The sequence below is a fragment of the Syzygium oleosum genome, unplaced genomic scaffold (genome assembly GCF_021117445.2).
Source record: "Syzygium oleosum isolate NSW1041296 unplaced genomic scaffold, Sole_v2.1 Sole_v2.01, whole genome shotgun sequence".
Taxonomy (NCBI): Eukaryota; Viridiplantae; Streptophyta; class Magnoliopsida; order Myrtales; family Myrtaceae; genus Syzygium; species Syzygium oleosum.
Genome location: NW_026607485.1, coordinates 24,315,381 through 24,336,578, shown reverse-complemented (window position 1 = coordinate 24,336,578; position 21,198 = coordinate 24,315,381). Strand labels below are relative to the sequence as shown.

General features: G+C 40.7%; 3 protein-coding genes across 3 annotated transcripts; 1 reads left to right on the top strand and 2 right to left on the bottom strand.

Moving 5' to 3' along the window:
• The first annotated feature begins 3,724 nt into the window (after positions 1-3,724).
• On the top strand, positions 3,725-6,123 carry LOC115676221 (transcription factor PIF1-like). Its single transcript, XM_056308215.1, has 7 exons — positions 3,725-3,816; positions 3,950-4,214; positions 4,577-4,675; positions 4,811-4,894; positions 4,997-5,062; positions 5,197-5,283; positions 5,839-6,123. Exons 1-7 carry the CDS (start codon positions 3,725-3,727, stop codon positions 6,121-6,123), a joined length of 978 nt encoding a protein of 325 aa, XP_056164190.1.
• Positions 6,124-7,931: 1,808 nt separating this feature from the next.
• LOC115676063 (26S proteasome regulatory subunit 4 homolog A) lies at positions 7,932-13,142 on the bottom strand. The gene is made up of 6 exons (XM_030598922.2): positions 12,578-13,142; positions 11,613-11,858; positions 10,644-10,813; positions 10,335-10,551; positions 10,078-10,218; positions 7,932-8,195 (listed from the first exon to the last, which is right to left on the bottom strand). The coding sequence occupies exons 1-6, from the start codon at positions 13,052-13,054 to the stop codon at positions 8,112-8,114; spliced, it is 1,335 nt and encodes a 444-aa protein (XP_030454782.1). The 5' UTR covers positions 13,055-13,142; the 3' UTR covers positions 7,932-8,111.
• Positions 13,143-18,791: 5,649 nt separating this feature from the next.
• On the bottom strand, positions 18,792-19,561 carry LOC115676029 (glycine-rich protein 5-like). The gene has a single exon (XM_030598877.2). The coding sequence runs from the start codon at positions 19,504-19,506 to the stop codon at positions 19,057-19,059; it is 450 nt and encodes a 149-aa protein (XP_030454737.1). The 5' UTR covers positions 19,507-19,561; the 3' UTR covers positions 18,792-19,056.
• Between the last annotated feature and the right edge of the window lie 1,637 nt (positions 19,562-21,198).

Below are 21,198 nucleotides of genomic sequence, written 5' to 3'. Positions count from 1 at the left end.
AAGTGATTAATAAATAAAGCAATCAATAACTTAAAGGAATTCGTTAGCTCATCAATAGAGTCATTGATAGCAAACAGTGCAAAGATTATCGATGAAAGCCATACCAGTGGACAACTTGAAGAGATCATTAATGTACCACCGATAGTGTCATCGATAGTTTTTTTAACTTTGGGTCGAAGTCATCGATAGTTAACTATTGCAGATCTTGCTAAGTTGTGAAGCAAAGTCATTTACGAACAAAACAAAGGTTTGTCTACACGTCAATTGAATACAAAGACGGTGGATCTATACCACCAAATGGCTGCTAGGTTGTCATGGTTATACTTAGAAATTTGTAACTTCTTCTGAATAATCATTGTTAGATGATAGAGATTTGTGGCTAGAATCTCGAGCATAGATGTTTATCAACAGTAGATAGTACTAAAAAGTTATTTGTGAATTCAATAACTGCTTGTAAATTACTGTCCCTAGTGGGGTATAAATGTTAAATTGTAAATGGTCGCAATCAATCACAAAACATTCTGTTCTTCGCATATTTATTTTCTTCTTTAAATTTCTTGCAAATTTACCTTCTAGCACTTTAAATTTCCCATATCCTTTACCCTTTCTGCACCCTTTAATTTACAGTACATGCATTTCAATTCATTTGCTTTTACAGCCATTTACATTCCTATCCAAAATCAACAAAGAACCATTTTTTTTCCCAAAACATTCATGGATTCCATCCTTTTTGAAAATTTTCACTTTCTAGTGAAATATTTCTTTTGGCACACCCGGTGGGACTACTTTTGTTGATTCGAGGAGATTGCAATGGCCAGATAAATATTTTATGGATATTTGTTGCACAAAATTGCTGTGGGCTCTCCTTGACAGTAGCGTGTTCGTCTGCCTCTTTCTTCCAATAGCTCCACTGAAGTCTTAAATGCAAGGAAAAAAAAAGAAAGAAAATCAAACAAATGATGTTTCAAAATTATTTACTGCCGCCCGGAGCTAAAATTCTAAGTGCGGTGGAAGTATACATAGATAAATCAAAGCGGAATTTTCACACATGATTGAGACGAGGTCTCGATATTGCTGGATCAAACGAATCGATAATCATTTACTCGCTATCTCATTTTACGAGGAAATTTGTATGGATATTTCTCGTATTATGTGTAGTTAATATTTTGAGATAGTGTCTTCAATCGCCTCCGAACCACGCTTAATTTTAAATAATTCCATTTTTGAAGCATTGAGTATACCTTTCACGAAAGCACTCGGCACATTAAAAATTATAAGATGTTCTTAATCTGATTGCTTAACTAGTGTCTCTGGACGCATATTAACAAAATCGTAGGTAAGCTCTTCGACGAAAAATATAATTCATTTTTTCACGCACTTGTTGGAAGCAGGAGCTGAGTTTGATCGTCAAAAGGGTCCAAAAGAAGTGGCATGGAGGAGAGAGAGAGAGGGACAGACCATACCCCAAATTCCAAGTATCGGGTCATCGACAAGTGCATACATCGCAACCCATTAAGCCAAAAAGGCACCAAAGACAGTAGCAGCTACAAAGCAGCCACAAGAAATATCTCTAAAGAGAAATTAATTAACGACCTTATTCTATGAATGATGCGATGGATGTAATCGAACAACGTCTCTGCGAAATCCAATTTTTGCGTTGTTCGGTTAATTTTAGCGATAGCGGCGTCCCAAAAAATCATTAGATAGACTGTAACTATTGCTAGAAAATATGTCAAAGGAAGGTACCGCGATATTCAACATCCGATAAGGGAATGTCATTTCAATTTATGAGCTTTTTGTCTGCCGTGCCACGAGATGGGGTAACTCGTCGATAATTTGTAGTGGAGTTATGTTGTTAATTTGTTGTGACATCTATGCGATATAGTGCAATTCTTAGTTTTAAGATGAAATGTTATAATTCGCAACGCCTCTCATTGATTTACAGTGAAATGATGATACTATTCAATAATCTCTTCCATGGCACTCGATTGAAGTGCTTCATGTCCTTTGCATATGGACTTCATTTCCTCCGTCTAACATTGGAGAAATCGTGTCTTTGAATAGCACGCTACGAATTATGGACATCCCTCACATGCAAACTTAACTAAATACAAGCATCAACGATATTCATCATATAACTTATCAATCAGAAAACTAATACGGCCAAGTTTCCTCCAACGAGGAACGGATAAATACATAATCCTATCATTTCATGTGTATTAATCTAATTCTAAATACCGTTAAAATGTCCTTATGCATAAACCAATTATGCATAATTAAGGACATGTGTTTGCTTGCGCACAAATGGGCAAGTTTGTTGACGAAGAAAATGGGTAGTTGTGCAAGGAAGTGGGATGTAAGTGGGAAGTTACTAAGAGTGTTAATTAGGTTTTTTTTTTTTGTCTTTCTATGATTTAATATAGGAAAAATTAAAGAATTCCCCAAGAGAGAGACCAAATCCATTCTTTTTCTTAATATTAACTTAGACCTGATGTGTGATGTGCGCGCCATTTATGTTAGATTGGGCCGGCGATGCTCATAAATTATTCGCAACTTTGAAATAGCTCTCTCATGCAACTAGTGTATTAGCTTTTCTTTTTTCCTTTAAATTGCCTAATTACATTTTGATAACCAAATGATCCTGCAAATTCAGTGAATGATGGTTCTCACTTTTCAGTACCATATATGATGAAAAATAGTCCATGAATTCGTTCAAAACTGTTTGACCAAAAAGAAGAATTCATTTAAAATTGATTCAAAGTCATTACCATAATTCAGTTTTGAAATAATAACTCTCTCTCTCAAATTGAAAGAATAGGATTACCAAATCTTGATACTGCCGGCGAAAAAACTTGTTATTTCATCGGCTGTGCACGAAACGAGTTTATCTCTTCCTTTGAACGTGAACTCCCAAAGATCTCTCTCTCTCTCTCTCTCTCTCTCTCTCTCTCTCTCTCTCTCTCTCTCTCTCTCTCTCTCAAGGAAAGGAGAGAGCAGTATAGATACAGATGTTTGAGCAGTGCACAGTATTGCAACCGTAGACAACAAACCAAAATCTTGATACTGCGTGCGAAACCATCTCGTCGGCTACGTACAAGACAAAAAGCTACTTTATGGCTGGGAACTCCCAAAGATCTATCCCAAAGGAAAGAGTAGCACAGACACAGATGTTTTGGCCGTACACAGTATACCAAGTCTTGATACCGCGGGCGAAAAGCTCGTTGTTATATCTCATCAAGCTGTGTACCCGACAAGTTTACGCCTTTTCTGCATGGGAACTCCCAAAGATTGCTGCAGAGAGAGCTGCCATTTATAGCATAGCTCGCGAGCTTCACACCCTCTCTTCAACACCACTTCGATTTCCCAGTTTCTGCACAGCACAGAGACTCCAGAGAGGTCATCATCGCTGGTTACATTTCCATCCATTTCTTGCGTACCCACAGAGAGGAATTCGATTCTTGCGGTGCGAGGCATGAGTGGGTATCACCTCTCCCCCTCTCTCTCTCTCTCAATTAGAATATTTAAATAACAAATCACGTATTCATCTAATAACTTAAATTTTAGAACAGTTCACGGTGATCTTACCAAACCTCGCATTCTCTGTGTTTCAATCTTTTGTCCAACTCGCTTTCACTCACGCTCCAAGTCATAGAGTCCCATCACTCACCGAAGTGTATGTTCCACTTTCAGCCTCGCCCATTGCGGTGGCAGATAACACACAGAGATGATGAGTGCGCCCGTCCCTCACTTCCAGATTGACGACGGCGACGAATTCTCAGTTCCATACTCGACGAATCTAGCCATGCAAGCACATCGGTTCTCTCAGGAGTTTCTTTCTGAATTCGAAGAAAACTGGAGTGCTTCCACTGCGCGTACATTCCCGTGATGATGGTGTTTTTCCAAAGTCAAACGTTGTTGTTCAGCATCTTGTATGACTATGAATTCTCAGGGTCGAAGATGAGATCATGGAGCTGCTCTGGCAAGACAAACGCCAGAGACCGGCCAAGCCACGATCTCCGCCGTATGTGTGCGAGGACGCCGCGATAGCAGCAGGCGGCCGTGAGGAGGGGGTGGCAAGTCATGAGATGACGGTGACGTCATCGCCCGTCGGCTCCACCACAGCTGGCATGGGGGGGCTAGCTCCGACGAGCGCGGCGTCACAGCTTCGCATGCAGACGGAGAAGAGGAAGGACGGCGAGTGGCTCAGTGACAAGGTACTTGCGAGTCTCGTTTAGGTTTTTGGTCCCTTCTTGTATCAGTCGGCACGATCACTTCAGCTTATGTCTATTAGAAAGTTGGAACCTCACGAAATTATAGAATTTCCATTCGATGTCCTCGTTAAAGGTGATAGCGAGTGAGTTGCTAATGTATGGATTGGATTACTTGAGCTTCACTTACACTTAAGTAACTATGCTTTCTCAACAAAGCCTTGATGATGAGTATCAACCCTAACGCCTTGAGAAATTTTCCTGGTCTCCCAATTCCCCGGTCTTGACTAGCACTGACTAGAAACACAAATATGTTTCTCGCTTTCAAATATTCATTGGTTTTTCCTTTTGTGTTCTATGCTGAGAAGGACGTTTCTTTTAAATCCGCTAATGCAAAGGAGCAAGTTGCTAAATCAACCCCTGCAAAAAGATCTCGCAGTGCAAATGACCACAATCTGTTGGAGATGGTCCGTACTACTCCTAGGGGTAATTGGTTCCAGGGCCTGGAATCCTTTAGGAACCAGCCCGGACCTGAATTGGGCTGATTCCAGGTCAACCCGAGAACCCCTATCAAACTTTAAGTGATATAACTGTTATTTTAGGAAAATATGCCTATGAACAATCTGTGGCATAGTGGTTGGGACCGGTTCCCCAATGTTTTGCTCAGAAACATATCCGGTCTCCATGTGAATTGATCACCCTAGCAATTACCACTTTTAGATAATGATAGCAGCTGTATTTTCAAGACTCTAGTTTGCTTAACCGGTATATATTTGATTCATCTGCAGAGACGTAGAGACAGAATAAATGGAAAAATGAGGGCCTTGCAACAACTTATTCCTCAATCCACCAAGGTTGTTCTTTCAGACAGATCAGTTCTTATCTAAGAATGTTGTAGATTTAACTACCACTTCTGGTTGTGATCCGTATGTTCCCGCTCTGTTATTAGCATTTTACTCCTGGAAATTTGGCTCTCCCTTCTTTTCAGGCTGATGAAGCATCATTGCTGGATGAAGCGATTGAGTACTTGAAGTCACTTCAATTGCAAGTGCAGTCACTTCAATCGGAAGTGCAGGTAGAGTCTCCAAGTGCTCTTTAGATGATCCTGATATTTAACTTAGAACTAAGTAAGCTGCATGTGAACATTTTTTTCTGAAGCTCATGATATCTCCCTCACTGCACAAAGTTTAGACCAGAGTACTTATGCTAGCAGAATAATCTCAGATAGACAAATGGGTACAGTCATTAGGCATTGGCTTGCAAAATTTATGTAGGATTATTATTCATTTAGTACATGCTGCTAAAATGGTAAGCAGTAGAAGGAGCTAACAGAAGTCTGTTTACCGTGAATTCTTTTTTTTAAATTACACTCTCAAAGGGCGCATCCTACATTCATCTTTTTGAATTAATAAATCATTTTTAGGAGCCTGGTATTTAATCTTATTAAAGTGAGCCTGAGCTCATCTAGAATAAATTATCAAATACTTTCCTGGACTAGAGCACTCTTGTCAATCTCTGAGATATTGGCATAAATGGAGTATATTTCTCATTTCTGTTAAGCTTAGTTTACAACACTGCATCATCTTTCTTGAGTCTGATACTGACTTCACAAAACAAACACTTCAACCAGATGATGTCCATGGGGTGTGGCTTGGTCCCTGTTGTATTTCCTGGTTTACAACCCTACATGCCATGCATGAACATGGGCACTGCAATAGATGCAGGCATGAATCGCTCCAGGATGCTATTTCCTAACGTCTTGGCTGGTTCGATGACGCAACCGTCACCTAATGGTGCTCAATTGGGCCCTGGGTTCCCCATTCCAACCTTTAGCACGCAGCAAGAAACTCCTGATCAATTAGGAACACCATCACCGAATCTTTTGGATCTGATCATTAAGCTCACAGATGATTAAAAATCTGAGCCAGCAATTTTCCGCAAATGCCAATTCCTATCAGCAGCATCTGGGCCTTCCTTATATGCAGCAACCAGAACAAAAGGTACTTTCTAAGTCCTTTGACGCTAGGAACTTATATGCGATGCGGTAATACACTGTTTACCGCTTTCATGCTACAATACTTTCTTTGCTTCAGAGAGGAAGTCATCATTCCGGTTTGCTTATTTATTCTGAATGTCTTCAGCAAAGCAAAATATTTGATAAAAAAAAAACCAATAACAGCAGCCTCTTGAAGGTGGAGAAGATAGTTTTTACTACTTGATTCACTGTAACATTAGTTCCGCCTTAAGCCTGAATAAGCCTGAGAGCACGTACTAGTTACTACCTGGACCAGCATAAGAACACATTTTAACTTTTAATTTGTCTACGCTAATCTTAATTTAATGCACTCGGGAGTTTGATTGTACTTGGTTGCTCTTCTCAGATTGACATTAAGAGTTGCTTACTACTGTGAACAGGACCAACTGATGATCCAGCCAGGCGCTGCCAAGCCAAAGTAGGAGCAGAGGAGTGTTGGACATTGTGATCCATTTTCTCTACACTAAATCTAGAAACTACTAGTTGAATCCTGAAGACTCTCACGTGAAGACAAGCAAAGAGAAGTTCAGAAGAATCCAAAAAAAAATACATATCTAGTCCTCGGCAGCAAAGGAAGTGTGTAGAGAACACTAGGGTTTGTATCAAAATAATCTTCAGCTTGCAGAAAAATAACAGCACTATGTCGGTAATGTTGCTCTATAAATAGAGCTTGTACTCATTGAGGTTTAGACCTCCACCAAGTGTGGGGGGAGCATGACACTCCTCCACCAACACCTCCTCCACTATAAACTAATGAAATTATCATTGTTCCATAAACCTTGCTTATATTCCTCAAAGTATCCTAAGTTTGTCCATTCCTCTACATTAACAAGACCAGACACACATCAAAATACAAACCATCATCCACATCATATCCATGTTTCCGTGCACAATCAAATTTTCAATATGGTATTAGAGCTCCAAAATTCTAACAAGGAGGCCAGTTTCGTGTAAGATAACTCATCTCCTTTCCTAATCAACTTCAATGTTTTGAGCAAGTTTGAAGTTCTGCGAGTTTAGAAAAGGAACTTAAAATACAATTCTCAAATGAAACTCCGTAAATGATCACTGATCAGACCTCGTAAATGACCATTGATCCGACCTTGCAACGCGAAGTTGTGAACTGTGATTATCATATCGGTGCATGCTCCTGATCAACGGTTTAATAAAAACTTATTTTAATGATAGAGGTCAGAGTGAGTTTGTTTGGGAGAAAAAGAGTCGCTACGGGATTTATCGGTATCAATACATTTGGGATGCCCTTTTTTTGGGGTTTCTTGATTGATACGGTCTGCCATCCTACTAGAAACCGACGGTTTGTTTTTTATTCTATTTTAGGTCTGCCTGATTACAAGAAACGAGGCCCTACCTCAGTGGTGGGAGAAGTTTACCGCGTCAAATCGAACTCGGTGTTGGATTATGCCAAAGGGACGAGATGTCACGTCCGTGGTTTTCTTGTAATGTTCAATTCGACCTGAGTCACTGAGGTGGTATAAGTTTTGTGGTAGACGACACTCCTGGATAACTCAGCTAACAACAGGTGAAGTCAATGAAACATAGTCCAGCATTCGCCCTTTTACGATCAACGAACAACGCGCCTCTTATATGATCAGCACTCTCTCTAGCATCTATCTCTAGTAAAATAATGAATGGCACTTGTTATCAACCACAAGAAAAAGCGGCGGGGCTTAAATCACATCCAGGGGAATTATAGGATATAAGGAGGAAAACATCAATAACTGGTTTTTTCTCCGGAAAAAGTGAGCACATTACAAACAAAAGGACCATCCATCATCTGAGGACTAAACTTGAAACAAACAGTATAAATTACAGAATTGTCGATCCCAGAAATGAGTGAACTCAGACTCTCACATGTAAAGTCCTTCCGGAACCCCTTCTTTCTTCTTGAACATAACCTTCTCCTTTGCCTTCTTGAAATCCGAATGTGTCACCTGAAACGTGAGAGTTGCCGCATTAGATTCACCCGACCATACATAACCAATTTTAGGAAGTCCCGCGAACATGTCCCATCTCACTTATTACCAAACCCGCCTGAACTGTAAACTGCAAGCAATTCTACTTGAAGGCGAATTCAACATTATCGGCTCAACATATTGGCATCATAAATACTTGAAAATTGACAAGCTTTGGCAAGGAACATTAACAACTCAACAAGATCAAATGCTGTCACAATCCTGATAATATTCCAACAAAGAGTTAAACTATGACCAGTATGGTGAAAATTCAGAGACAATCTGAACTTGGCCAAGATCCTTGGTGGCTTAAAAGCAATCAATCAAGACAAAAATGCGTGAAGTTATTTTCATCAAAGTCGAGTCATCGAGGGCTTGTTAAATAGATGAGAAACAATGGGAAAACTTTTTGCTGAGCTGATGAAAATAATGCTAGAGAACATGGATTAAACAACATATTAATACAAAAAGGCAAAAAAAAAACAGATTCTAAATTGCGTAATTATACTCAGAAAAGCAAGAGCTCAGTATGTGACAAATCAGGAAAATGGCCACGTATAGATGTAGCCAAACCACAGAACCAGTTCTGACATATGACATATCAAGGGGGGACATCACCCAACAAGTGAAGTCCAGCCAGTTGCCACATACATTGGGGACAACAAGGCTGATGTAAGGCAGCACTTGATGAAAATTACAAAAGATAAGGGCACTCCATCTAGTTTCCTTACAAGATCTCCCTAACCCAATATCCTCCTCGAGGGCCTGACAAATCCCTACTAAACTTCTCTAGTCAAACTTCTTTTCACACCAAACATATTATGACCTCTTTAGAAGCTTAACCACATTTTCCATGGAGCTCTAGTGCCATTACAACCCCACGTAAGAAACTAATCATCAAAAAGAAGATGTTCACAAAAGATTGCTTATACTTAGTATTATAAACCTTTTCTAGGTTAAGAATGTCGTTTTGTTTCCCATTATACAGATCACTAAAGAAGATGCTAAATGTGAGAAAAACAACCATTTTTGAGAGACTATAGGTCTTCGAATACTTGGCAGAACACAAACATAAAGCAAAAACTCAAATTTGGAAGCCACCACTAAAAAGTCCAAAACACTCTTAGATTCACATTAACTGAAGAAAGAGGTAGTCCTTAAGATTATACCAAGGAACATGAACTGTTCCCTCCCAATGTGGAACCCCCCGCTTATTCAGTGTATACCTACCAAATGAGAACTCTCTTCCTCTATCTTCTTTTGAATGCCTCACAGCGAAAAAAATAAAAGAATGGCTCTTTAATTTGTTGTCCCATGAAATTTTGTGGGGGACAAAAATGGACATTTCTAGTTCGATGTGTGCCCAGAGAAGATGATCTTCTTGGAATTAGAAGCAAAGTTTGCAACACTAATTCGTAAGAAAGATGATTCATTCAACTACCACAATTCCTAGCTTTTCTTTTATTCTGTGAAATTGATGACTTAAAACCTATATAAATGTAAGTTCTTTTCCTTTATGCACCATTTATACTGCCTTGGCTGCACAGGGTTAATTCGCTGAGCTGGGTCCCCCAGACAAACAAGACAGGATCCAATTTAACTGGAAAGCAGTATAATCGGGAAGTAGGAGATACTAAGGCTCCCCTCACCCCCATCCCACCCAACCAAAAAAATGACAAAAAATGTGGGATGGGGGACAGAGGGATGACTGCTAATGATACCAAAATAAATAAACCTCATTTAAGCAAATAGAATATGCCAGGTTAGGAAAAAGACACTAAGGACCCACATACAAAGATAAGCAGAGGATGCAATTCCCTGTTAAAGAAGCCTATTTGGGAATGAGGAGAATAAGACTTACCTTCATACGACGCTCTCTTAAAGCAAGCAAGCCAGCTTCGGTACAAATTGCCTTTATGTCAGCACCAGAGAATTCATCCTTGGTCATCACAAATTCTTCCAAGTTGACATCATCAGCCAAAGTCATTCTTGATGTGTGTATCTGCAGAATGACAAGAGCAAGGACTCTCACTCGAACAATAAAATAAAATGAAACCAATCTACACGACAAACAACACGCTCAAGTTCAGCATGCTTTAAAATTTACATGCCAAGTACCTGAAAAATACGTCTTCTGGTCTTGATATCAGGCAAAGGAAATTCAATTTTCCGATCAATACGACCAGGACGCAGCAAAGCTGGATCTAGACTCTCGATTCTGTTTGTCGCTAAAATAACTTTAACATCTCCTCTAGAATCAAAACCATCCAACTGGTTCAACAATTCCAACATAGTCCTCTGAATTTCACGTTCACCACCAGAGTGTGCATCATACCTGCCATGCATATCAATATAAGATACAGACTCACAAATTAAAGCACAACTCAAAACAACATCCTTCAAGACACAAGAAGAGCCTCTTTTTACCTCTTTGTACCAACTGCATCAATTTCATCAATGAAGACAATCGAAGGTGAGAGATCATCAGCAACTCTAAAGAGCTCCCTCACTAACTTTGGACCGTCTCCCAAGTACTTTTGAATCAACTCACTCCCAACAACACGCAAGAATGTTGCTGATGTTGAGTTAGCAACAGCCTAGAAGCCCAAACATGATTTTTAGAAGGTAAAACTTCACAAAACTTCACTTATAGAATAAAAATTCACTTCAGCAATACTGGAATTCATGATTACAATAATCATATTAAGCAGGAAAATGAGGCCATATGCAAGGACAAGTGAATACAAATATGAGGTACCCACTCATATATCACGAATTACCAAACAGGAGTGTGGATTAGAAATCAAGAATGTTTGGCATTCTGGAGTTGTCCTGGGCCTCCTAGCACCTATTGTTGACCAATAACTATTCCAACAGGCGATCCCTTGACTGACGCTCTAACACTCTCATGCTTCTGTCTTTCCTTCTTAAGATGCGTCTCCTTATGTTGTCTCATTATCAATTAACAGAAGCAATTTAAAAAGGGAAGTGTTAATGATGGCTAAGAAGTTTCATCCTCAGATCAAGAACATGGTTGTTGTAAATTAGCTGGTATAATGATTCATACTTTGGTTTCTTGTAGAAAGGCATCATGACTGAAGGGAAACAAGGTTCCCAAATTCATAAGCCAAATGAATAACAGGATTCAGCACCAAGATAATGCAGTACACAATGCTACCATCAAGAAAATAAGATGGTCACACTAAACAAAAGAACATCATAATGAGTACATGATAGACATGATAGGGTTACGAGACAACAATAACAAGTTCTTTCGAAGTGTGAAGGTTCAATGCAAGAACAAAGCTGTTCCGTAGTAAATATTGCTTTCAGACATTATATGGATCCTCCCAACAAAATCTTTTTGAGTGTAGTGGAATAGCTTGTGTAATATACCTTTGCCAGCAAAGTTTTCCCAGTTCCAGGCTCTCCATATAGTATAACTCCCTTTGGAGGCTTAATACCAATGTCTTCATAAAGCTCAGGATGGGTAAGAGGGAGCTCAACAGCTTCCTTTATCTCTTGAATCTGAGCATCCAAACCACCTATATCTGCATAAGACTCCAAAGGAGCCTTTTCAACCTTCATTACAGACACCATGGGATCAACTTCATCTTGAAGAAGCCCAACCACAGAAAGCACCTGATTGAGACAGTAATGACATCAAGTCAAATCCACAGATTAAGGCATCTATAAAATATGCGTCCAAAAGAATATATTCCATCCTATTTAGTGTAACGGCACACGAAGCTATATCATGATTCAGTAATCTATCCAGTATATTGCCGGGGTGTACAGTTGATGGGCCCTGAAGAAGTTAAAGCCATGCCAACTGCTATCACAAACCAAAAGAAAAGGTAAAAGCTACATGTAGAATTTGGCGTGAAACCAATATAGGGGCTTCAAGAACCCTAACATTTCGTCCTCAGGCCATAACAGGGATACTCGCGCATATGCTCATGGACATTAAACAAGTCTGTTAACACACGGAAGTGACCACTCTGTCGTAAGGAATTCGCACTTCATCTGGAATCCCCACAGACCACCATGACTAATACAGCTGATGCGCACCTTACACCTTCTCACATTCCACTATGCAATCTAAAAGCTATTAACCAGTTTCCTACCCAGATAACAGCTCCTCAAGACTACTCTTAATTTGCCCAAAGTTTTGAACCAATCGAAGAATAACATCTTCCGAACCTAATAACACCACGATCGAATCCAAACGACGAATCTTTAAGAAAACCCTACTCTTTTCATACGCATTCCTCAATAAATAACATAATTCACTCAGCAAATCAATCCAAATCGCATAGAACTGCAAATACTTCCCACAAAAAGCCCTAGAATTCACAAACCTTATTATGCATCAGAATGGCGCATCCAGGCTCCAGCTGGTCCTTATCCACGAAACTCAAAATACTGACGTAGTACTCCGGCCCCACCGACGACGAAACGATCGCGTGGTTCTCGTCGATCAACTCCTCCAGATTCCCCACGCTCATCGGCGACCCCCTGAGATCGTCGACCTTCGACCGGTCCTCCTCGGCCTTCTCCTCCTGCGGCTTGAGCCGCTCCTGGTTCGCGACGAACTCCTCCTCCATGAGCAGGTAGTCCTTGATCCGCTCCAGCTTCAGCAGCCGGAGCTTGCACTTGGTCAGCGGGGTGACGGTCGGGAGCCTCGCGGCGGCCTCGGGCCCCTTCTGCTTCCGCTGCTTCCGGCCGACGCGCGACGGCGGGGCCGCCGGCTCGAACTTCTTCTCCTTCTTATCGGAGCCGTCCTGCTTGCGGTCGCCGGACTGGCGGTTGAGACCTCCCGGAGTCCCCTGTCCCATGGCTGCCGGCGGGTTTTCTGGCGTGAGATTGGGGGGGCGAAATCAAGGTTTTCACAGAGAGAGAGAGGAGGAGGCGATTTTGGTCAGGAGCTGGCTTTGGGAACAAGTTATATATCTGCTTTCGAGTAGAGAGAGAGAGAGACGGTGTGTGTGTGAGTTTGAAGAAAGACAATGGGCCGGGCTTTGAAGAGTTGTTGGGCTGGGCTGGGCTGGGCTGGGCTGTGCTGGTCTTGTCTGGGCTGGGCTAGGTTGCTGTGGATATGTAGTGGGCCTGTGTCTATTTGGTGCAATTTTATGTTTTTTTTTAATAATATGATTCTCGTTTTGTTTTAAGATTAACCGTGAGATTTAGTAGGATTAGTAACGTATGTTGAGAATTTTATTACGAGCTAATCTCTCTTTGTTTTGGGATAATAGGGGTTGCGAATCCGAATCTTTGGGTCGCACGAGCTACCCTGCCTCTGATTAATTATCCGGCGTGCATTTGATTTTTACTAATATACGACTCGGTTCCGAGACAAATCATTTCGTGCTATATTGTCTATGGTGGATAGCGTAATGTCTATAGGTTTGCTATTAACATAGCTATTGGAGCACCCACGTTTTACCATTATTTATCTACGAAGCAACTCCATGAATGCTTACAAGTCGTTTGATATAGGGGTGATCAGTTCTTGGGTGCTCTGATTCCCACCCAGGAATCGAGAACCGGACCTATAGGCGGGTTCCTGGTCCACCTAGTCTTGGAACTGGGCTAGAGTTCGGTCATGGTTCCAGTTGCGCAGCAAATTGAGAAATTCATGCGAGCTCTTGGAAACTATCTTGGTGTTACAGTGCATGCTTGTGTTGGTGGAACCAGTGTTCGTGAAGACCAAAGAATCCTTTCTACTTTCTAGTGGGGTTTATGTTGTAGTTGCTACTCAAGGACGTGTTTTTGACATGCTCCGAAGACAGTCCCTTCGTCCTGATCACACCAAGATGTTTGTGTTAGATGAGGCAGATGAAATGCTTTCACGTGGTTTCACGGATCAGGTGCATTTTGAACCTGCAATATTGTGGTGGCTACCGTCCTCCTCGACGTTGTTGAATCAAACTTCACTAAAGGTAGTGAAAGTGGTCCGCTACATAAGAAGCACGCTCCATTTTACCATCGTCTCCAAGTGCTTCGCGAAGGAAAAGGCAGACATAAATTTAATAGGAATAGGAGATGGCCAAGGTCTAATGTGATCTGGGCCGCGACTCGATCATCCTCGCTTTGGCTCCTCGTTCACCTAACTCTTGGCTCAACATACCCTGCACTGCACACCACAAACAAGAAAGCCCCCATGGAGTTTTGGGACTCTCTAACGCTCGAGCTCAAAAGAAGTGAAATTGGCAGAGTAATGGCTGATATATCTTAAAATGTCTCGTACCTCAAACGATAGATTTTACGGTTATTGATTCTTACTTTCATAGCTTGGAGTTCCCCAAGTTTCAGAGATCTAAAATCATGGAGTTATCTCCCCAAAACGTGCGTGTATCATCAATGGGATTATTTTTTACTCTTATTGGGTTATGTGTAAAACTGATGCTATCAGTAGATTTTCCACATTAGTCACTTTTTGAAGCAGCTCGTTGTGACAGATTTTGTTGTGGGGTGAAATTTTGAGGGAGAATTCAAAACAAAAAAAGTACTTGAGTTTTCATCAATTATCAATTACCCTCACTCTATTTTCAGAAATACAAGTTTGTCCCTTCACTTTAGCAAACTTGTGCAATTATTTAGTTTCAGATTTTCTTAAAACATGTTCCCAGAACACTTATTGAGCAATCAAATAAATAAAAATTACAATTTTCAATGCACTAGCTGCTTTTTTTAGTATGCTATATCGATCAATATATACGAAACAAGATATTTAATATTAAATGTCTAACTAGTGCTTTAAGGATGATTGTTAACAAAACTGTTATTTCTCTTCCATAAAATAAATCCCAAATTTTGTCGCACCAATCAACACACAAATCCTAAATCATAAAACCAAAATCTTAAGCCCCTAGTTCAATCGCCATAACCCCGGCCGTCATCACCCGATGCCATCGCCTTCAGCCCCTTGCCCTACCACCGTCGCCTCCCCCTCCTCCCTCAATAGCCCATTGCCAACACTACCCTCACACGACCCGCTCCTCTGTCGAAAATACCTCTATTTGAGGTCACTTACAGCGTCACCTCTTAGCAGTAGTTGAACTAGTTGAGAGAGCAACAGCTACAGGGACATCAATATGAGGCCACCCATGGCATCATGACCTCACTCCAAGGTTGCAAACATGGTGGCCCTTATCGAGACTAAACATTGAGAGAGAGAGAGAGAGAGAGAGAGAGAGAGTCATTTCAATTGGCTAGGTTGAGGAAGGAAACTTGCATTTTCATAGATAGTGGAGATTGGTCTTGAGCAGGACCTTAAAAGGCTCAAGAAGAAATAGGAGAAGGAGTTTCTTAGTATGATGGAGGGATCTTTTTGTAAGCTCTCTCCGTCTTTCAGACCTTTCCTCGGAAGAAAAACAACACAAGAGAGGGATAGGGAGTTCCAAGGTAGACCGGCCACCGAGTCGAGGCATTGTAGACTTGATAGGTGGCAACACCCTACTGTGATGAGGTAAACCTTACTAAACACCAAAGATCCACGGCATTTTCAATTGGTTGGGTTGAGGAAAGAAACTTGCATTTTCATACATACTGGAGGTAAATTAACGAAAATATGGGTATGTTTTCCGTTTCTTTTCCCTAATTGTTAGTTTTTCAGTTTCGAGCTTCGTGAATTTATCTAAAGAAAACTAGAAAATGTTGTATGATAAAAACACATCCAGCTCCAACTTCCAATTAAGAACAGACCATCTACACAGGAGGTAGTTGATATCTTTCTTTAGTTATGAACAATCACGACAAGATAACTTTTTTAGGTCTTGTCTTGGACAGGACCTGAATATCTCCTGCCGAATTATGATTCACTATCGCTGCCCATGCACATAAGAAAAATTTTAAAAATTAAAATCTATACATGGGTGGTAAGTTGATCTACAAAGAAAAATCGCACACCTAGGTATTATAACTATTTAATTATTAACTCCAGCTTCAAATATATCTTATGCAAAGCAGGAACAAGAGTATTACATATTTCTCCAGCTTTTGCTGTTCAAGCTGAGTACACCTTCCCAATCAGATTAAAGACAAGCTTGACCCATGTTCGATTTGAAAGAAGAACCCTTTATTTTGGTGCAAAAGCCCTCGTGATTTGAAAGATCGCGATCACCCGGAACCACGTTCTTTGTAATTTCAGGACCACCAAGGAAAGATCAAAGGTGGGGGCATGTGGAGTACGGGATAATTACCAAAAATAGTCCTAAATCTATCGTGCAGATGCTGATTCATTCTTAAACCTCTTAATTTGGCCAATTTAGTCCTAAACTTTTGTACGATCTGCCAACGTAGTCTTTTCAGCCAATTTTGGCCAGCAATAGTTGATGTGGACGCCGTCCATTCTACATGACACAGCCGGCGCTGATATGGCCAATTTTGCAATCATCTTTTATATGTATTTTTTCTTTTTTCTTTTCTTTATTTCTTTTTTACTGTGGCTGAGTGAGTCTACAATGATTTTAAAAAATTGCAAAAATTGTCCACCTCAGTTCCAACCGTGCCACATAAAACAGTTGGCGCCTACATCAGCGATTTCCAACCGAAATTGGCCGGATGAACTACATTGGGCAAATTGTCAAAAAATTTATGACTGAATTAGCACAAATACAATAAGTTTATTGACCTTATTGGGCAACTTTTCCTACATGAGCTAGCACGAGGTTAATGAGCTCATTCAATAGGACCTGACACTCGGTGTAAATTGGCCATGCATGGAAGAGTCCTGGTGCGTTCATTGCTCAACCTATATGCATTAATCAACAGTGGGTCACGTATAGCCTGCTCTCTTCATTTACTTCCATTCCATGCACATCAAAACTCTCATCTAACTTGGATCCAACCACACGAGAAAGTGTGCCCCTCCTCCCTTTGGTTGGTGTTTTGGACCATTGGTAGCTTTGAATGTTTCGGTTATTCATTTTACCCGAAAAAGGACACCTCTTATATCACTCTTTACTTATAAAGAGAGAATCCTAGGGGCGAACATTCGCATAAAGATGCCTTGTAAATTCCAAAACACTGTTTTTCTCGTGTTATGTACGATTAATATATTGAAAATGAAAAAAATTTCTTTATTAAATATGGCTAGACACATGTTACCAACATTGATTGATTATAAGTTCCTCAAAGTTGTTTATCGAGTATTGTTATTGAAATCTCTTACTACATAACACGGCAAAGTCTAGTCGAGTTTTTGAACCGTTGGAGTGCACACAAAATGAAGTGATATTGTCGATCGCTTGACACATTTCAGCAAGCATTTGGCTTCTTTTAGCATTTTGCATTTCAACTTGACACATTGAAGTAATCCCGTCAATCACTTGATAGCTTGACACGACATTAAGATATCTTGTCGCAGATATACAAACTCGACTTTAAATATGGGCGTAATCCATATTTGTAATCCACCAATTTAAAAGGTTAGTTGGGAAAAATGTGCCCAAACATAGCCCTTTGATTTCTCTAGGTTATTACATGACAATTGCATAATGCATGAATATGTGGTATAATTGACGGTATGCCACATCTTGACGAGCCTTTCATCTACCCTTAGAAAGGTAGACTCGTAGCTATAGCTAGTCTTCCTATTATCCAAATACCCAAAATAGCGGAAAGTCTCAAAAAAACATGGAGATCTCGAGATTTGATGTAGATCATCTATCCGTTCAATGAGTATTTATGGGTCGAAACTTAGACAGGTTTTTGATAGTTTCCTTTCATAGAGTTAACTTTTCCAAATATATACATATACAGTTCAAATAAAAAAAAGAAATAGGAATTTTAACTTACTTCTCTTATATGAGTATCCAATTTTTTGTTAGATATCTCATCCTTGCTTGGGAGATATCGTTAGTTTATGGGAATTTAAGGATATAAAAACTTATTAATTACTCTCTTGTCATGTTACTTACTCTTCTTGGTTATCTCTTTCTCTCTTTTGTTGCCATGGGAGAGGAACTTATCATCGAGAGAGAGATTGAAGAAAGGGACTCGAGTGGACCATTAGGGTTTGATGAATATACACGGGAAAAGCGGAGATGTGTTAGGATTAACATGGAGGGAATTCGAGAAGCAGACAGACATTATTCTTTCCCTTATATTAGGTAATAGGTATATATGTAGATTTGTACACATAGTTCGTTGTCATTGCTATGAAGCTTTGACCCATATGCAATTCCTTGACGTACATGATGGACCACTTTTGGCTTATAGCACTTCCTGATATATACATATGTATATATATTTGTGTTTGTTAGTTATCAAAGGCAAAGGATAGCTTGTGTCTCTTATAATGATAACTTTTCTGTCTTGTTTTGCCACTTTAGATATGGAACCCTACCTGAGGAATTGCATGAGCACATAGTTTGTATTCAATTCCTAATGAACGACCCTATTAGGAACTTTACTTGGTTAAACTTCTTGCATGCACTATTTTTTTACTCGACTTAGTACGATATTTAGTGTGTGTATAATTCCGTCCCACCCATTCAAATCACGTACTCAACTTAAATCTTGTGTCCGTCGTATGCCAAATGAAAACACAAATAACAAAGAAAGTGAATGTAAAGGCAAAAATATAGAAAATTGCATTGCCAATAACATCATGAAAGACATGCTAGTGAGTTGCATGGTACATTTTCGTGCGGAAACCCCACGATGAAACGAGAGAATGAGAAGTACAATCTGAAGAACAAGTCAACGGACACGACACAAACACATTTCTCACGCACACTCAAAACATAGAAACACGTGAACAAAGACACCGGGAAATGAGTCTCCTACATGATTTTTGGACACTCTAGGGTTTCATGAAAATATCACAATAAGCTTATGGATGTACGCCCCCTCCAATTCCACCTCCAACGCCGCCGCCGACTCCACCGCCCAATCCCCCAACGCCACCACCAGCAGCGCCGCCCAAACCACCGATCCCACCGCCTACCCCACCCAAACCACCAGCTCCACTGCCGACCCCATCCAAACCACCAACACCGCCTCCTATTCCGGTCACCCCACCCACGAGGGTGCCGGTTCCTCCTATACCGGCTCCAATCCCAGCTCCACCGGCCGGCCCCGTGATCCCACCGATCCCTCCAACTCCGCCGTACACCGGAACTCCACCACCAGCTCCAGCACCGCCGACCCCAGCAAAACCACCGACTCCACCATACGTGAGGAAGTTCTTCTGGTCATTGAGGCCAGCACCGCTAGGCACATTTCTAGCCGTAGCTTGCACCACTACGAGAGCAAGAACCAACATAACACAGTGCCTTGCCATACTCTCTCACTCACTCTCTCTCTCTCAATACACACTTCAGCTTCTTGCTACAAGTACTCGTGTGGCATAGAGCGAGATCGGGTTTGTTCTTTTAAAGGCATATGCGAGCGGTGAGAGACAGTTGCTGGCAGTAAATGGGGGATTAAATGCGGAGCTCGGGGTTTTGGTGTCTGTCCTAACTGAGAGAGTACTTGAGTCGCAGTGCTAGTAAAACCCGAGAACTTATAAATGCGAAGGCATCGTAAAAGTTCAATCGTTTAAGCACGTTTTAACGTTCAAAACCGGCTCTTTACCATCTGGAATTCATCGATGAGTTATCAAAGCACGGCCAATCGGGAAGTGGTGGGTAGAGGAAGGAGAGGGAGTAGGTTCTGTGGCAAACGGTGCGCCAGTGAGATCGATGTCAGAAACAGCAGCAGGGGCATTTGATGCTGATGGAGAACACATCATCCGCCAGTGTGAGTTGTGAGTGGTGGCTCAGAATTTTGAAACCCTAGCTACTGTACATTTGGTACGTGCGAGGGGGAGCGAGAGCTGAGAGAGGAAAGTGTTACTATTTTGCCTGTAAGAAAAATTGATTTGGGCAGTGTTTCTGCAACTGGGTGGTTGTTTTTCATCTGGAGGGGGTTGAGTTCGTTGTATAATTACGTCCGAGGATTGGCTTCGCCTGTTCTTTACTAAGTGCGGCTAATCGACAAAAGGCATCCCCGTACGCCCCTTTCCGTGTCTTCGGCCGGTCTACAGCAGAAAAAGCAAAGAACCCTTCCTCTGACGAAAACCTACTGACGCCATATGTATATAGAATGTTGGAGCCCCTTTTGGGACGTCCAAAATTAAAGTCCTTCGCTTTTCTCTTTCGGCATCAGAGCTAAGTCCTAGTCTTGATCCTGGTGAAACTTGAATATTTACGAAATCACCACCGTTCCATAGGAAATAGATAAAGTAAATTAACGGCCCTTATCTTGGTTGAATTCTACCGATGGAACTTCAATAAATATTTGGTCACCAACTCACCTCATCCAATTTGTTTCAGGTTTTATACATGAGTTTCAAACTCGAAACATAATTTAACAAAATTATATCTTTCTTCTTGGAGAATGTACATCGACACTAAACAATAATTAATTCCTTACGTGATATCCCATGTTGTTCACAAACTCTTACGTGATAAGAAGTGGTAATTCTTTACAGCGGCGAGATGAATAGAGAAATATATCAGGCCAAAAGACCATGCAATCCATTTCACAACCTTGAGCAAAACTAATGGAGAAATATATTATGCCTCTTTCTCTCTCTCTCTCTCTCTCTCTCTCTCTCTCTCTCTCTCTCTCTCTCTTTTCTGATATTTGAGATAAATAGACTTCACAAAATTACTTTATTTCACTTTTTTGAATAAGTTTTTGAACTTGACTATACCTTATGAAAGTATGAAAACTTGATTGTACTTTCTTATAAGATTTAAGATTTCTCGTATACATATGTTTATTTTTTGTTTCTATAAAGGATGCATTGTGCCACGACCACTTTTCAACTAATTTTTTCAGAGAACTAACATTACATACACCGTGGTGTCTTGCCAAGATCACATGGCATTAATGTGGTACCAACATGATGCAACATCATCTCTAACTAAGACTAAAAACTAGAGTAGGCAACACTCTCCAATCTGCCGATAGGGGCTAAGTGGCCCTC